The 19,455-nt window shown below is 40.7% G+C and overlaps 1 protein-coding gene across 4 annotated transcripts; it reads right to left on the bottom strand.

Moving 5' to 3' along the window:
- Positions 1-915: 915 nt before the first annotated feature.
- On the bottom strand, positions 916-16,926 carry LOC111593800 (ubiquitin carboxyl-terminal hydrolase 43). Of its 4 annotated transcripts, none has more exons than XM_023306824.2 (7): positions 15,854-16,926; positions 6,095-6,175; positions 4,285-4,491; positions 3,951-4,220; positions 2,069-3,881; positions 1,092-2,011; positions 916-1,027 (listed from the first exon to the last, which is right to left on the bottom strand). In XM_023306824.2, exons 1-7 carry the CDS (start codon positions 16,574-16,576, stop codon positions 977-979), a joined length of 4,065 nt encoding a protein of 1,354 aa, XP_023162592.2. In that variant the 5' UTR covers positions 16,577-16,926; the 3' UTR covers positions 916-976. The 4 variants fall into 4 exon arrangements, with proteins under 4 accessions (XP_023162592.2, XP_023162591.2, XP_023162594.2 ...); XM_023306823.2 differs by having other exon boundaries at positions 2,069-3,899; XM_023306826.2 differs by lacking the exon at positions 6,095-6,175.
- Positions 16,927-19,455: the final 2,529 nt, after the last annotated feature.

The following is a 19,455-nucleotide window of genomic DNA, read 5'->3' on the forward strand; positions in this document are numbered from 1 at the left end:
AATGTACAATACATAATTCATCAATTAATAAACATGCTCTTAACACACACTAGTTGAATCGTTCTCATTTATATATAAGTATATATATAATTAATGTATATAATAATAAAGTGTTTTACATTATGCAATAAACAATGTTTCAAAGTCTTTCAACATTTGTTATCAATATAATGTTTTGGTTTAATGCTTTCCTACATATACAATACACATTATAAAATGTTTAACTCTTACCAACTAATATATATATATAAAGAAAAAGAAATATGCAGCTGTGCCTGGTTTTGTTTTTAAATCTTTGTATATATAAGGTATGCTTCCAAATATTAAAATACAAATACTAGTCGTAGTAATTGAATTGAATATATACACATTCCGGGGGTTTGTATGCATATAAAGACGTAGCTTGAAACTTGGTTTCGTTACAAAAACTAATGTGTTTTCCTCTTCTTCCATATATGCATTGCACGGACTGCTCTAAATCGAGTTTATATAAAAAAATTATTATTGCATTTGTTTGCATGAAAAGAAATCAAAATCAAATCATATTGTACTTTCAAATTAAGCTAAATAAATAATAATAAAGATATTAAATTGTATATATAATGCAATGTCAATTGTTTTTAAAATGTTCTCGATTTAGTTTACAATCGACTCTGGTTCGCAATAAATTAACTTAAAATCAAATCAAAAACAAAACATGATTAACTCTTGAACCTAAGTTAGCTTAACTATATATATGTTTATATAATTCTATATACGAGTATGTGTATATATGTTTTGTAAATCGCAAATTGTTAAAGTAAGTTGTGTATAACATCTTTTATCTTAAAACTATATATATATATATATAAATATATATATATGGATGCAACTGCATCGATCGAAATATTCAATATAAAGTAAACTTTAGGCTTATGTCTATAGTGCGTTTTATGTGTGAGTGAGTCTGAATCCAAATCGAATAACAATATCGTCATTAATTCTTGGGGGAGACGGTAATTAACTTATGTGGCGTCACAGGCGATATCTGAGAGAGTTAATATATTCATTATTAATTAACCACATTCAGTAAAAGTCGCTAGATAACTTACCCATAAGGAGCGACCCATGTACGTATCGTCATCGTCCTCAATCAAACCGCTCGTATGATGATGACTCTGCTGGTCTATAAAAAGCAGCGTATCCTTGCTGCAGGTGTTGGCTGAGTTGCGCAGGAGCGAAGACAGCGTTTCACTGCATTCGCGCAACTTATAATTGGAGCTGGTGGAGAATGAATGCCGCAGACTGAGGCTAGCTGCTGCGGCTTGTTGCTGCTGATGCTGATGTTGTTGCTGCTGCTGCTGCTGTGTGGCACTCTCAATGGCCGAGACGCTGCTGCGCGAGCCGTACCAATTGTGATTGCAGTTGTTCTGCATCGCATGCCGCGATAGCTGTAAACTGGAAGACAACTGCGGCGTCGCATTGCCATTGAGTAGAGCCGCAGCAGCAGATGCGGCATTCATGTGCCCATTGAACTTGTTCTGCAGCGTCGAGGCGGCCGTCACGGAGGTGCTCAGTGAGCGCGGCGAAGACCGTGACGAGAGCGAACTAACCGATGAAGCTGAACTGGATATTGAGGATGTTCCTGAGCTGGCCGCTTGACCATTGGTTGTGGCTTCTACTGGAGTAGGCGCTTCGATGGCTGCCTCAGTAGGCGCCAAGGTGGGCGCTGTGGCGTCGCCGGCAGTTACCTTCAGCTGTTTTTCTGTGCAGTCCTCATCCATGTCAAATATGTGCGTGGCTTCAGCATCTTCAATGATAGAAACAGCAGTAGTATTAGCAGGCTCTGCAGCGGCCGGCGTTGGCGTTAGGGGTAAAGGCGCAGCGGACTCAGCAGCTGATTCATGTGACACGACTGGCTCCGCCACAGCATCCGCATCGGCATCGGCATCGGCATCGGCAAAAGCTATTGTCTCAATGTTGAGCACATCGTTGCTTGATGTTTCTGTGATGGTTTCTGTTGCAGCGGTAACTAAAGAATAGTAAATATTATAATAGTTATTTGTAAGGTAGACCGAGCAGCACTCACCCTCAGCTTGTTCCTCAATTTCACAGGCAGCAATGGGTATGGGAATGGGTACAGCCAGTGGCTTGGTAGGCACCTTCTCAACTATGGGTGGCACAGGTTCAGGCGCTTCAGATGTCGTTGGCACAATATCCTTCTCTTTGCTGGCAGTTGCAGGCGGCGCAATGCGCGAAACCCAATGATCACCCGATGTGGAACTGGAGCCGGAGCATTCGGCGGCAGCATCAACGCTGCGTCGCTGATAGAAGAGCATATAAGCTTCGTTGTTAATAATGTCCTGTTCGATGTCATTTTCGGGCACTTTGCTAACTCGTTGATCATCAAACTTGTACCATTGACGATCGTACGGATTCTTGCACGCTGCTGTATAATGACCCGTCTCCAAAGTGTCGCCCTGATGATAGCATACAGCATATAGATCGTAGCGCGTGTCTTTTGGCTCCGCCCGTGAATTTAGCGTGGAAGACCGTGAGTCGCCAGAGCGTGCTTTACTCTTGTTCGACTGTTCCATGGCAGATCCCAAGCTGTTGCATTCCCGCACTCCACGCGCTAAATGTGGCGACATATCGAAGGCAGTCAGTGGAAACTTGACCATGGTAGTAAGTTTGGCTGCCTGCGGTCCTTTGGCTTGATGCTGACGGAAGCGCTTGAAGTGCACAACCAAAATGTCAGGCAGCGACCACAGACCCAACGTCTTGACCACAGGCAAATACTGCTGGCAGTGCGGACAGCGCCAGGCATCCTCTGCACTGAGTGTCTCCGCCTTGGTATAATGTTCCAGACATTGTTCCAGCGTTAGGGCGGCCGTATCGTTGAGTTTGCTGGCACTGAGGCGTGCCACGCTCTCGTGCTCCACAATTGCATCGGCATCCGATTGCATTTGAACAAAGTGCGTTTTGGGCGCGTTCCATTCGAGCAGCAGCTTGATGTGGGTCGGCCCCGCCTCCGAAGAGAGCACCGATAGCGCCATATCAATCATTTCGGTGAGCAGCGGATGCTCCACCTGCTCCAGATATGTATCCGGATCAGCGGAGGGATCTTGCAGTCGTATCTTAAACATATCCGACAGCGGCGTGGCATAGGAAAACACTTCTGGCTTGAGAAGTGAGGACATTTCACGCAGCATGCGTTTCTGCAGTTCCTGGTAACTGCAATCTCTAGGCGCCCTCATGCTAAATGGCGCACCAAATCGTGTGCAAACATCCTTGACAGCATCCTTGTCATCGCCCTCGCCCTCGCCTCCCTTCGTTCGGTGCACATTCGCCACGAGCAGCAGCAGATCCGTGGAATGTGTGGCCGCTGTTTTTGCCTCCGCTGGTTTCTCGGCACCATCCGCAGGCGCAGCATCTAAGGCAGCCTTTGGCGCTGGACTCATTTCGGGCACCTCAATGCAGTAGATATTCTCTACGCTGCTCAGCGTCTCCACGGGCTGAGTATCGTAGAAAACGCGCGTGAATCCCTCCGAGCTAAGATCCACCAGTACCATGCGATCAGCGGCAATGCCCGTCTCCTGAAGTTGCTCACGTAGCACAACAATGGGAGAGCCAGCGGGCACACGCAGACCCATCTTGAGTTGACGTGGCTGCTTCTTCATAAAGACCACAGTCACAAAGACGGTCAGCTGGGTGAGCTGCGGCAGCTGCACCGAAATGCAGTGGAACGGATCGAAGGTATTGGACTGCTTCTGGCAGCGTGGGCAGGTCAACGAGGAGCGAAACTGCGCCTGAAACACGGCCTGCACAAAGCTATTATTGCATCGTATATGATTCGCCAAAGTCTCGGCGGCAATTATCTCATCCGAGCGGCCGTAGGAGTTCTGTGTGTTAAGAAAATACTACAATGAGTGGGTATAAAGATATGTTGTAGAGCTGAGTTGGCAGCCTACCTTGATGCTCTTATAGCGCCGTTTGCTAGCCGTATTCAAATCCTCGTGCACCTTGTCCAGCAGCCAAAACAGAAACTCCTGTGCATCGTGCTGCGTCGAGCTGCGAAATTGTGTGCCATAGCGATCGACAACGGCCTTAAAGCTAGTGCTATGATCGCTCTCATTGCGACACGTCCACAACGCTTTCAAAACGTTGGCCAGCTGTTCGGTCAATTCTCCCTTGGTGCCGAATTTGCGTGAATTGATCTTATTGCGACGCTTCAGATCCGCCTGGCAAAGAAGAGAAAGCTTATTTAAAATCTAGGCTTATATCGTTTGGATTGGTTTGACCTACCTTATACTGATCCAGCACAAAGTATTCGGCTAATATGTCCGTGTGGCTGAGGCATTGGAGCACCGCGTTCATGAAGCAGGTGTTGCCATGATTCTTAAGGCCCATTACGCCGGGCGTCTGATCGGCGGGCCATTGATAGCCCCCAATGGGCGGCACACGTTCCGTTCCATTCGCATTTCCCATGCTCGCCTGGCCATGTTTATTCGCCTGCACAAGAGGAGAGAAGGCTGCGATTACTCACTGGAGACTGCAAATTGATGAGTGCAAGGAAACTCGTTTCCAGCGATCGATGCCAATATAAACTGGCAAGCGACGGTTGAAGCGGAGAGTGGTATTCGAGGAGGGGATTTGTAGCAATTGGGTTTCAATTTCGTTGCCAATTAAAAATTGTTTAGAGCAGCCAATTTGCGATAAATGAAGAAATATTTCGAAATGCAACAGCAACAGCAACTGCAACTGCAACAAAAGCATTTCTATTGGAGAGAGCAGCTTATCAACTCGGACAATCACGTAATAAAGCAGAGATTGCACACTGTGCTAATATTTAATATGCGAATCATAGACGATAATGCACACACACACACACACACAAGTCTCCATAGGTGTAAATATCTACTTTGTAACTGTGCTAATCTACAAAGCAAACAAATAAACAGAGCACAAAGCAAATTGATTCGAGATACGGTAATGAATAAGCTATTTGAGTGTTTTTTATGCGTTTATGAAAAGTAATACATAAACAAATTAAACGAAAGCTAAGGTAAATAAACAGCATAAAGAACGAGATTAATACATGACTAGAAACAAAAGAATCGACCAGAAAGTATAGCTATTAATACCCTGTAAAGCAGTGCAATGGTTGGTTTACGACTGCGGCTTTCGACGCACAAAGTGAAGTTCAAGATTAGCCACAGCTATTTATAAGCTGCAGCCCCATTTGACGCAATAACGGAATAAAATTAGAAAGAACAACAATTGAACCACAAAATGAAAAGAGTAAACAATACCCTATAAAGATATATATATATACATAAATAGAGTAAATATTTTCAGTGGCTGCACTTTGTGAGTATGTAAATTGTGTTCGCACGTGTCATTAAAAATGACGCGCAGGTTGAATGGATTTACGACATTATAAACATGCTTTACAACAAGGCGCCTGCCCTACTGGCAGACATCGGGTGGTGCGAGTGGATTTAACGCAATTTCGGATTGCAAATCAAGAAGAAGAAAGACAAAACAGTGTTGAATTATAATTATGAAATTGCAAACAGCTGGCAAAGCGAGAAACAAAAAAAATTGATATATAAGCACAAGCAAATGGTCAAAGGTTATGGGGTTGACTATGAGGTCAATGCTAAGTGCCCAGTGTGTGTGAGTTGTGTGTGTGGATAAGTTGGCAAATGCAGGCACATTCAGTTAAGTAAACCAAATAGAGTGTGATCCATAACGTATAGGGGGCAAGTCTTGAAGCTTATAACGTCATGGAACAGAGCACAACATAAAAAGCGAAAGAAAAAACCCAAAAGAAGCGCTAACTAAAGCCGGTTTTCCTCTTTTTTTTCGAAACGCAAAAACCCACGCAAAACTCTAGGCCAAAAGAAATCAATGTAGATAAACAAACAAAATAGTGGGGAACGAACAAAAAAAGAAGGCTGCCAATAAAACTAGATACAATTGGCCAGGCCAAAAGTAAATGCGTGGGCGTTGCACTTGGAATCAGTTGGAGTTGGTGTTCGAAGTTGATCTTGGCATAGGAACAGGAATCAATATAAGCTTTAAAAAGGGTATACGCCTACTGTGCTTTTACCTCTTTTCGTCGCCAGCATCCGGTGTAGAATGGCACGATTTCAATAAAAGTTGTGCGATGCGCAGTGTTGTTCTCTTGCGACTGCGTTGATTGCAAATACAATTAAAGATATAGATAAAGCCAAAAAGAAAGATATTAAGGAGAAAGGACAATAAGTTAAAGATGTAAATAGCTAATAGCTTAAATATTATTCTAGAGTTTAATTGAAAGTCATAGATATAGTTATTACTTAGATGAGATATATCAAGATCCATATACTCTCTAGAAAGCTCATCATCGTGTATGATGCTCATTATTCTCATGTTCTCATGTAGTGTAAACAGAAGTATATAAAACGATTATATATTTATAATTATATTCACATATTTATTTATCTAAATTTCGAATATATTCTCTAGATCTTGACGTCAGGGTATTTTGCAGTCTAGTATTCCCAACCAGATCATTTCAGCTTTGCTTATATTCGATTTTAGCATAAAGTCTCTCTTAGTCATCATTAGCTCTTAACACACTCTCTCTCTCGCCTCTTTCGGGTTTCTTCAACTGTTTTGTCACATACACTATACAGCCGGGTTGAGCAACGTCATTAGCGATTTATTGTCAAGTTTTGCGCCGAGTGCATGTGACACCAATTGCAATCTCAATACCGATACCAAACGAATTCTAAGCACACTCTGAACTATGCACATTGTGTTGTGGATTGTGAATGTGAATTGTGAATTGTGAATGTTGTGAATGCTGTCATTCATTCATTCATGAGTGTGTCAGCAACAAGTTATTGCAGGCATTGTTATTGTTTTTTTTCTTTTTTTTTTATATATTGTATTTGCTTCAGAGTGAACCCGGCATCCGTTGTTGGAATTTTTTTTATCTCAATTGACATTGCGCTGGCATTGGAACGGAGTGCATTCGACAAATGGACAAATGACATTGACTATGCATACCCTACCCTACCCGCCCCGCCCATTTTGTATTCCTCGACCACTGATAGAAAAGAGGTCATAGAATATATCCTGGCTGACAACCAAGTGCAATTCACAGTTGTAAATTGTTGTATTGTTTTCAGTCGAATGAAGGTCAGTTTCTAGACAAACTAATTTCTTTGTATACCCTTTACTTGTGTATGAATAGGGGAAGATTACACAAAGTAATACAGAGCGTTGTTCTAGCTATACCAAAATGTTATAGTAGATATATATACAGCAGATTTGGTATGTAGGCTACTATACATGGGACATATATATATTTGAATTCAGCTTTTAAAAGTATTTCATGCTGAAATCTAGATTGTTCCGTAGAAAAGCTAGTCATCGGCCTTTCAGAGACCCCTAATCATTCGCTCTATATTACATCATTCTAATTCATTCCATAAATATATCTACCTTTGTTCGTCGCTCCAGTTTTGATTTGCTCAAGTCAATTGTTACGCATTAATTCAATTCAAAATTTGATTGGATTGGGGTTTGGGGTTTGAAATTAAGCCGAAAAGCAGCTTAGTCAATTAAACAAAGCTCAATTAAAACCAAATGCTATAAGCCGAGCTAAGACACAGCTTAAAGACAGAGAAACAACAACAAAACTTGCCCACTTCGTGGTTGGCGTGGTGTGGCTCTTTGAATCAAAGGCATTTCAAACGCACGGCGAGCCTCAATAAGTAAATTGAGTGGAATTTGCTTTAAACGCATGTTCAGTTATATATATACATGTATAAATATATGTATTTGTGTATATAAATATGTATATGTATTTGCTGATGTGCGCTAGCTAGTGACCTAATCGCTGTGGCCAGCGTCAGACAAAATGTAAAGCATTTCTCACACAGCTGGAGACGGCGACGTCGTTTGTTTCCATTGCTCGCATTCTGGCAAACGCGGCGTATGCGCACTGCCAGCCGGTCATCAAAACCGGTGCGGCAATATATCTTAATAAATATACATATATATATAGACATACACATACAAGTAGCTGAGCATAACATTCTGTGTTTTTAGCTTTAAGACAACAGTTAGAACTAAATATTTACTCTTGTAAAAGCAGCGGCACATGTTTGTTAAATATTTCATTTTCAGAACGTCAATGAACCCAGTTAGCTTCAATTAATAACACGTTTTTAAAAATTCATTAATATTCATTTATAAAAGCATTTCATCAGACTATACTTTAAATACAATACAATAAAGCTTGCAAATTTTTGAGTATGCATTGTTTATCGTTAATCACTCAGTACCTTATATAGAGGTATTATTCTCTAGCTTTGGTCCCTAAGCTAGACTTCCATTACTTATAAATCTGGCAGTATCGTATTTAAAATAAAAGAAAAAACTTTTGTTCATGCGTTATATTGAATTTTTTAAACATTTCTATAGTTGCGCGTTGTACTGAAAATAGTTGAGACTTTCAATATTTTTATACACAAAATTGGCGCTAGATGCTAGAATTTGAGTAATGTTTATATAGAAAAGAGTAAGCCTTATGTTTAATAACTGAATTTGAGGCAGATCGTATATTGTAAAATGTTATACCTACATTACCAAAATTGAGTTAAGAGCATATATTGTTATTTTTAAAGTGTATGTAACAGGCAAAAGCAAACATATCCAATTCCATAAAGCATATATATTATTGATTAGAATCAATGATGGAGTTGGTTCAGTTTAGGATCTCCAACAGCCTACTTCAGTTATTTGAGCATATTCTTAAAAGAATTATCAATAATAATGCATAATTTATATTTTGAATAACGCCCACCTCACATCTGCACAGCTTCTGGTTAGCGTCACTCGTATTTCTGCTAACTAATGTGTCTGTTAGGGTAGAGCATCAATGGCATTCAGCAGTCAATAGCCCCATTTAGTTTTGTTTTTTATTTCTTTTCGTTAATTAAACTGACCAGTCTTAGAAGTCGTCATCGTTTGCGTCGTCTACGTCGCCACTTGTCTCAATTTACTCTAGCAATTTTATCATCATCATATTATTTATAAATTTAACGCATTTATCTTTTGTTTTGCATGCGCTTTTTGTTTTGTTTATTTATACAAAATAAAGAAAGCAGAAAAATATACGAGTCGGGTTTCAAGTAACAACTGATTTCTATATATATATATATATATATATATATATATATATATATATATATATGTACTTATGTAGATATGTATTGTATATACATTTACTTATCTGGCTGCGTGTTTGTGAATATCATTTATTTGGTATCGAATCATGCGATTTGTTTGCTCACTCAGTTTTTTTTAAGGGGCCGAACATGAAATTTGCTTTTGTGTCTATCTAGAAAAAATTCCATTGGCCAAATTGTTTATGCGCTGGTGCAGCAAAAAAAGTGTGTCTCGATAAGGCCCAGAGGCTTCGATTACTTATCTGTCCAAATATAATCGTTCCTACGAGTCGTATGAGTAATTTTGTTGTTGCCTTTACGTAACTGCAAGTGACAGTGGCAGTTGCAGCAATGCTCGTTGTTCTTGTTGTTGCTGTTGCTGCTGCAGTTCGCCGTTACGCTTACGCTTTATTAAATAATTGTAAATAATTGAAGATAATTGACATCGTTGTTGATGTTGTTGTTATTATTTTTTGATGCCAGGCATGAATGAAATAACAGAGCTTAAGCTAAAAAAAACTAGGCTTGGCCCACAAAGCGCTCTATTGAGCCGCAGAGCTGTCGTCGTTTGTTCTACCGGTTCGTCAACTTTGTTTTGGAATTTATAAAATAAATAATATGCGATATAGGCAAACGTAAGCATATGTTTAGTTTGTGAATTCACTTGTTTTAAGAAAAGTTCAGCTATTACTAGTCCGTTTAGCAAAACTCGTTATATTTTATCGTCATATGCTTCACGTGTTAGCGCAATTTAGAACTTTATTATTCGGCATCAGTAGACAATATGTGACCGAACATGTAACTGGATACTGCCCTATAGATATAGAGCCTAGACAGCCTATACTATATTTCAGTAAGTTCCTAGTGATGCGGAAGAGAGTTGTCTGCTGGTCCACATAATAAATATAATCTAGTTTCATATGGTTCTTGTATAAGGTTCATAAACAAAGACATGCCTCAGCCCGACTACTATATGCATTGTCAGGCAAGATAGTTTCCAATTTATAATATGCAAATAACTCTTACATATGGAGTAAAAATGTTAATATGCCTAACCTGCTGCCCTCTCAACCATTGTACTTACTAATTATGCCAATGATTTAGGTGTTAAATAAAATCTTCACACGTGACAGTCGAATTCGTCATTAAAATTGATTGCTAATTAATGTTTGTGTTTTCTTTTTGTTAATGGCTTCCGTTTGAATGTTTGATAATTTTAACGATTTAGTGATTAGTATATGACATATGACGTCAGAGATACAGATGGAGCAAGAGACCTGTTGAGAGTCTCAAGTGGCTTAAATTCTGATTGTTGTCTCGATGCAATCAAACCGAATGTGGCCAAAAATAAGTCCTCCTTCGAGTTACTGCAATTAGTTGTAGAACTTGATGTATTATGATCGCGTTTCCAATTCCAATTGAATTCAATCGAACGGGCAATCGAACAAATACACTTGACACTTTAAGACATTTGATGAATGCTTTTTGCTTTAGCCAACGTTTTTAACACTTGACAAATGTTTTGATCAGGCGATCGTTGCTATAAATATATATATGCATGTATATATATATATATATGCGCCTATGTATAGAATTTACTGTTTTTGCTGCTGCTTCTGCTGCTGGTTATATAAAAGTTGCTCGCACCACACGTGGCCGACACGCCCACGTTTTTTGTGCTCTCGAATAGATATTTTTACCAAGGTTCTCCTAATCAGCACCTTGACTGTGTGAATTGCGGCTCGCTTATCAGCGACGCGATACGCAAAACGAATGTATGAATATAAACATGAATGTGAATATTCGTTAGCCAAGATATTCTCTGCTATTCTATTCACTTATATGATATCACAAGGACAAACGGTCCAGTTAGCTGGGCAAATTTGCACTTTTTATTTGGTTATCAAACACGCTCGACTGCATAACAAACACAGCTTATAATTGCGTTACGTGGACAATTTTGATGACAGTTAGAAGTACTTATACATATACCGATGCAGATACAGATACACATACATATGTAGGTATATTATAACAGTATCTTGGCATTATTAGAGGCGTTGCGAGTTGAAATTTATGTCTGCAATTAACTTGAAGTGAAGCAGAATGTTTGCTTTGAAGCAAACTAATTTTAATTATGTGTCTGAGATATACCTATCTATATATATATTTATGTGTTTGTATGTATATATATATCATATATCATTTTTAACCATATGTATTCGCGTGCATTAAACAGCAACACATTCGAGTGCTTTGCTGTGATTATTATTTTTGGGCGCTATTTCAGACATATGACCTTTGCTTGTATTTTCGGGCAAACATACTTATAAATACATTAACTGAGAGTTCAGGGTCATTGTACATTGAAATATTATTGAGACATGTAAACAATTAAAAGCACACTGCACAATGTGCTATAAATAAATATGACGAACAACTGGAAATTATTAAAAAACTTTAATTTTCTAAAGTGCAACAGATTCGTATCAAAAGCTGAATGATGTGAAAGTCGAGTTTACAAAGAGAGCGCGAGCAAAGCTAAGCGCTATATAAATTGCATTGAAATTGATAAATATGCTTCCAATAATGTGTATACATTCAAAAGCAGAATGATATATGATACATATCCTGATCTCAGTTCTTAATGCAAGTATATTATACACAAAAGAATATTAGACAAAAACTAAATTAAGCTGTAAGTTGAGATGATTTAAGTCTCTACGTCTAGCCTGCTAAGCTGATAGCGGGCTTATAAATAGATTAGTCGTATGCTTAAGTTAATTCAACTGTAGCTGTTGATTACCTAACTGAGCTTAGCAACACTGAAAGAGACATTACAGTAGAGTCAGAGACAACACTGATTGCCGCTTAAGTGAATGAACTGTGTCTGCTGATCTGATCTGATTCGCATGACATTCTATATATATGTATATAAGTTTTTTTATATTTTTTATTTAGCTAATCAACTAGTTTAGCGCATAGTTTAAGAAATTTATATTACTCTTGTTGTTGTTAAAGCTGCAAGGCAACTATTTTTACACGCGCACCGCACATTTGTTTATGAAAATATGCTGCTACAAAAATACACACACGAAAAACACTAATATACTATGGGCATAAAAAAACAACACCCGTTCTGAAAAACATTTTCAATTAGTTTGATCACAATTGATTTTACCTTGAAAGCGAATTCAAAAGAGCAACAGTGAGCGAGTGGGAGACAGCCGGAGAGTAAGAGAGCAAGAGAGAGAGAGAGAGAGTGAGTAGCAAAACGTGCACAAAAACCAACAACAGACAAAATAATTCGCACAACAACAACAACCATCGAAAAAGTTACGTGTTAGCTTTTGCCTGGCGGAAATACGCGAAATACACACACGCACACACATTAACACATAGTACATAGAGCGTACTACGGCGAATATCATAGAAAATCAACAGCGAAATAAACACACACAGAGACAGTGAGTAGGCACACGTTGTTACGTACTAATCTCGGCCATCAACAAGTGCAACAACAGCAACAGCAACAACAACAGCAACATGCTACATAGTATTCCACGTCTAACGGTGGGCGGCCAAAAGCTTACGGAAATGGCTTGCAAATGAAACCCGCTGCCCCTGGGCCGCCTTCCCCTCTCCACTTTCCTGATTGGTCGCACCCTAATACAGCCATACAAAGAAAATCACGTGTTGTTATTAAAGCGGAGCGCGTATCGTGACGTGACACGACGCAGCACGAATATACATACTTAGGCAAGTTTAATAACAAAATAGATAATATAAATATCACATTTAAATATGTAAAAGAGAGTATAGCGATAAAATTGGTATGTCATTATTTTAGATAGTGTTAGTCGACCAAAGCTTTAGCCTAGTTTAAGTGACGTTTGCTAGAGGTTGCGACACGCTGCCATCTTCAGCTGTCAGGGCAAAGCGTGTGAAATTCATGTTGCACGTTTCACTATTGAGTGTCAGTTTTTTTGTTTGACTCTAATGTCGTCTAGCTAACCAAGTTCCCAGCTCAGCCCCGCCCCCTCTTGCGCCTGCTGGCCTCAGGCATTTTGCGGCCGTTTGTCATTTGTGCAAGATTTTTCCTTATTTTTTTTTGGCATGCAATTTTTGCACAATGCGACGTCGGCCCACGCGCAATGCACCAATTGGCATTTTAATAAGCCAAATTGAATTGTTGTTGTTTTTGTTTCAGCTTATTCGCGTTGCACTTGCTGCGGCTAGGCAATTTGAATAAAATCAATGCGAGATGCTTGAAGCGTGAATCATAAATCAACTGCCGAGGCTCACAGCTGGAATGTGAGGTAATCATAACAATAACAACAGCAATAGCATCAGCAGCAATGGCATCAGCAGCAGCAATAGCAGCATCAACAGCAGCCACAGTAGCAATAGCAGCCGAAACAATGGACAATTGCCTCACCACACAGCTGGTGAAAGGTGGCAAAGCCAAAAACATGGTTAATGACAGAAGGCCTTCACTTAAGCTAAAAACAACAAAATACAAAATACAGCAGAGTACAGTGAAAGCTCTGCTAACGAACAGCTGCCTAGAGCAGATATTTTTAGCTGCAAGTAAACCCTTTTTGCTGTTTGTAATTTCAGTTCACTCTGGCGAGCTTTCACTGTAACTATTTATATGCATGTTTGTAATATAGTTTAGTTATATATATCATCATCATCATCATTGAAGTTGCCTCCAATTCAATTCGTTTCGTGCATTTGAAATTGTGTATTTCGTGCTAACGCTTAGGAATTCGAGTCGCGTAAAAGGTCAGCGGCAAACGGTCTAAGGTCTTGCCCTCTACAATTAATCAACATGCTTATTACAACCAATACATACACATACACATACACATACACATACATGCATGTGTGTACATATGTATATTCCTTACTTGTTAGCGCAAATTGAATTTCAGTGCAGTACATGCCTCACTGTAAGAGAGCGTATACAACTGTCGGCTGTCATTCTTGTGTTGCCTTTCAGGCTTTTCTTTCTTCTTTCTTCCAGATGATGAAGCGTGGCACACATTTGTCAATCTGCCGCGAGGAGTTGTCTTCAGGACTGCTGTGTATCTCCATTGTCTGTGCCCCAGCTGCAGCTGTGGCTGCCTCTGCTACGCTCCAACAGCGCACGAACTAAAAAAAACTTTTGTCTCGAGCTGCTGCTTTGTTGATGTTGTTGTTATTGTTATTCTGATCTGTTGTTTTTGTTGTTGTTGTTCTTGTTGATGCTTCTCTAGCCGAGCTTGTCGCTGTTTGTTTTTTTATTTGCTTATTGTTATTATATATAGCGCGAACAGAGGCAACAAATGTTGCCAACATTTACACAAATTGTTTGAACAATTGCTGGGCACAAAATATTTAAAAAATAAAACAAAAATGAATTTCAATGGCCGACCCTACCACAACGCCCACCAACAACACCTGCAACAAATTTAGGGTCTCCCTCAGCTAAATAAATTATAAAAATAATAATGAGACAGCAATTGTTTAAAAATAACATTAATTTCCATGCGCTGTCAGCATGGTAATTATATTTTAAAGCACATAATAAAGAATAAACAGAACCAAGTCGCACTTTGCTTGCTCTCTCTACCTCTCTCTTCACTTCGTTCGGCCTATGAAACTGTTAGAAAGTTATAACAGTTTTGCTAACATTTTTGCATATGCTATAAATATATGTCTTTTTATAAACCTGACCTACATACATACATGAATTCATACACAACTTTAACATAACATTACTATGTAAATTACATACACACATATATACTCTCTCTTTCTCTCTCTCCCTATCTTCCTTTCACATTGCCTGTCTGGCTGTACATAAGTTTTTTGAGACTTCAAAGCGTATGGTGAGAGAAAGCAACACGCCGATTAAGCCCGACATTTGTATACGGCGATACGTTGTCTCTGTTATCAACACGCATTTCAGTGTGACTCAGCAGACGGCGGCACAACAAATAACAACAACCGAACGAAACATGGAAACGTGGCAAATGCCGATTTGGCCAGCGTATGGCGCGCCCAGTGGGTGGCAAACACTACAAGAACAATTGGCACGCAATGCAGGACTTACATATGGGTATGTATATGTATGTATATGTACAGCTATTAATTTTATATAAGCATGTGTGTCAAATACTGTAAAGCATTGAATGTATTGCACAAAAGTAAAGAAGGCAGCAAAGTGCAAGCGCAAAAGACAAAGGCGGCGACGACAGCGGCTACGACGGCGGCAATGCAGAGCAAAACAAAGGCAACGATAACGCCGACACCAAACGATGTTTTTATAAATACACGCACACACAAATACACTCGCACACAGATGCACAGCAGCACTAGGCACTGTGACCGCGCTGCTTATCAGAGGGGAGTTAGCGGCTGCTGTTGAACAAAGAAAGCGAAAATATGTACACATTTGTACAAAGAAGTAGTTGACAGTAGTGTACCCTAGAGATGGGCGCCCGTGGGATTTGTCTAATACGATATGGAATTTCGTGAGATGTTCGTGTCACGTTCAGAAATCAGTTCAACTCTAGCTATAGCTCATACACATGCATATAATTACAAATGCACGTGTGCATGTGTACGTATAAATTTACAGTTATATTTCTAGCGCTTACCCCAACATTCACCGTTGCACTCAAATGCTGAGCGATACGATTCAGAAATTTCCTGAAGGACGAGCGACGCATCGCACGTGCACGCTTGTTGTTGTTGCTGCCGCTATTATTGTTGTTGTTATTGCTGTTGCTGCTGCTGCTGACTGCAATGGTCGCCGCCCTATTTGAGCCAATTGCATGCTTGTCCTTGCCAATGGGCGCGTCAGAGGCGGTCGCCTCATAACTGCTGAGCGATACAATGCTGCCGCTACGTCCCCGGCCGCCGCTCACACAGGATGAAATTGCCGTGCTGCTGGCAACGCTGCCGACGTTACCGTCACTGTCGGCGACTCCGGCGCCGCCGGCTGTCGTTCCGATCGTTTTAAATTTTCGCGACCAGCGAAACGGATTGCGTGGCATGGAGAAGGCGCGCCGTATCTTTTTGGCGGCATTTGTGGCCATAGTGGAAGCCTGGGCGGCAGGAATGATTAGCACTGGCGTCGGCGCTGCGGCATGTGTGGGCAGCGTTTGTGACTTTACCTCCATTATAAGCGTTGGTGTTATTGCGCCTGATGTTGCTGTTGCCGTTGATGCTTCTGCCTCTGCCTCTGCTTCTTTTATCGTTGCTGTTGTTCTTGTTGTTGTGGCGTTGGCGTTGCTGTGGGTGGCGGCCGCTTCTGCCGCTGGCACTGCTGCGACGTCGGCGGCGGCAGCGTAGTCGTTTTGTTGCACTTTCGTTCCCATTTTTGATTTAAAAAACTTCGTCACATAAAATTAATTGCCCTGTTGGTTGTTTTGTGAATCACGTTTTCGACTATAAGAAATTGACTTTTAGCATTAGATTTCACTTTTTTAGCGCACTTTATTTCCGATTTTTTTTCTTCTCGTTGCCGTTACTTTGCTTCGAGATGCAACGAAAGCAAACAATAGCCGCGTGATGTAAAGAAGACTTTTTATAACCGAAAAACGATTTTTCCCTGTAAATACCGCTTATTTTTCCGCTTTGATTGAATTTTTTTCGCAGAAAAATGCAGAAGTGTGTTATCCGCGTCCAACCCGTCCCAATGTTTTTTCCCGAATATAAATGTTAACGTAAATGCTGATGTTAACCAAGCGTTGTGCTCTGTTGTCCTCAAAGTGCACTGTTAACAATTGTCTATCGATATGTTTGCCATGTACAGCTCTGTTATTATATTACGGGCACACTCTGAGTTATGAAAATAAGTGGCAATATATAGCGTTGCCGTACTGTTGGTATTATTGAAGGTAGTGGCAAGGCAAGACACATGAATTGCGAAAGTTCAGTGCTATGAAACATATTCGTGTACTAAAAATTTTGAACTGCCTTACGCTATTTGCAGATATACGTAATGCATGAGAAGTATGGAATAACGTTATATTCGGTGTATGCAAGGAAAAATGTTTTGAGTATATAAATGTTTTTGCAACCGTTTACAAAAGTTATTATTTCTACGATTGCGATGTCAATTTATGAAAATCTTTTGCTAATAGTAAATATTTTCGGTTTCAGTATGTAGTCTTTGGCTATCAACCCCGTCAACGCAGTGCAATTTACTGTTATTACAGCCACAGCTCAGCTGCAGTAAATGAAAACTTTTTAGTATTCATGGTTTTAGCATTAACGACTCCAATTATGGCAGCATTTTATTTCATTTTACTTTATTAGCTCTTAGCAGCGGCAGCGACCAAGACAACAAAAGCAACAGCGACGGCGACGGCGTCGCCGACATCGGCGCTAACGTAGGGCGTGTCTGCTAACAAAATGGAGCAATGGCTCCATAACCATAAGCAGCCAATCAGAGTCCAGCTGGTGTGAGTCGGCGCAGGAGAGAGCGAGAGACAGAGTGTGAAAGAGAGCACATTACGTTACGCTCTCTCGCGTATATGAGCAGCTTTTTTCAGTTACCGTTGTATGAGCTTGGTATATTAAAATGGCCGTCGCCGTTGCCGTTGCAAATAAGCTCTAAAAGTCCCAATTATAGGCACTTATTCATTGCGGTATATGATGCGTACAACGATGATGCCGTTACTACCGTTAGCCGTTGCCTGGCGTTTGCCATTTTACAGGTGCCGTGCGTTGTGTTTAATCAAAACGGAAGAGCCGACAACTGACGAGCACAACAGCAATTAAACGCCTCGGCTTGACTTTATTGCTGGGTTTATCGTGTGGAATGTGTCTAAATGCTGAAAACCCCCCATGACCCCGTTGCCCTTTGTTGTTTGGCTCGCCCTGTATTAATTGTTTTGCTCAGAGGGTTGTTGTTGCCGCTGCTACGTTGCTGCTCTGACATTAATTGGCTGTGTACGAGGCCAATTTGGCGTTGAAATCGGTTAAAAGGCGCAAATTGATTGCCTTGCGGTTTTAATCGATGCACATTCATTCCAAATCACGCACATTTATCACCCACGCTCAGCCACCACCCGCTGCTGTTGTTGCAGCCACATCTGCGCCGTTTATAATTGCCAGCAATTGCAATTGCAATTAACGTCAATTTTTAGCGCAGTGAAAACTCGGAAAATGCACACACAAAATGGCTTTGCGTCTTGGCTTAGCTTCAACTTTTCCTCTTAAGTTTTTTTTTTCAACAGTTATATATCATAAAAACCCGTTATATAAGCATTGCGTGTTTATTGCGAAACATTTGCCTGGCATTTTACCTGGCAATTTATGCGGAAATCGTTGGCTGTTTTTTAGCCAACGGATTGGCAAGAGGTAAAAAGGATGTGGAAGGATGTGCGCTTTCCACGAATATCCTTTTGGGCTAGAAGTTGTGTAGGGTTATGAAATTTTACGCAAGGATTGCTCAAAGGATTTAGCGTGAATCGTAAAGGCCTTTCGCCTTTCGCCTTTTGCCTGCACTGCAGGAGCAGCACACGATAATTGCGCGCAATCAACGCATAATCCTCACATAATCTGCAGTATTAGCAGTTGTCAAACGGAGAAAAAACAGCGACTTCTGCTTAAAAAACTAATTCGACACGACCTTGAGTGGAAAGTCAACTCAGGCTGCAGTTGTTGCTGTTGCTGTTGCTGTTGCTGTTGGCTAACAGGTATATTGCACACGCCCCCGACTTGCGCCACGCCCCGAGTTTAAGAAATAGGCGCAGCAAATCGCCAACTTAATTGCCAGAAATTCTCAAAACAAACGAAAACAAACAAATAAACAGAGCGCTGGACGAACGATAAACTTGAAACTTGGATTTGCATCGGGGATTTCACAAATTTTTAGCTGCTGCAATTAGGCGACGGCTGCTGCTGCTGCTACTGCTGCTGTTGCTGTAGCCGATTGACTTCTGCGGATCATCTGGAGTAATCGAAGTTAATCCCGTTAGTAGCAGGCGCAACCCGTTCGCCTGGGTTAAGCAGCTTAAGCGCAGATTTAGCGCAGAAGTCAGCGCAAATGCGAAAGGATTAAAACTCCTGTAGGAGCAGCAGCAACAGGAGGCGTGGCTGCCGCTGCCGGTGCAGGTCAGCGAGTCGGACAGTCAACCAGTCGGTCAGTCGGCCAGTCGGTGTCCTCGGTGGTTTTGCTGGCTGCGGGTAACGCCCAGTGCCGCCGCCCTAATCCGTTTACGCCTCGAAATTAATGCAAACATTTAGA

Source organism: Drosophila hydei, unplaced genomic scaffold (assembly GCF_003285905.1).
Source record: "Drosophila hydei strain 15085-1641.00,03,60 unplaced genomic scaffold, DhydRS2 tig00008122-arrow-pilon, whole genome shotgun sequence".
Taxonomy (NCBI): Eukaryota; Metazoa; Arthropoda; class Insecta; order Diptera; family Drosophilidae; genus Drosophila; species Drosophila hydei.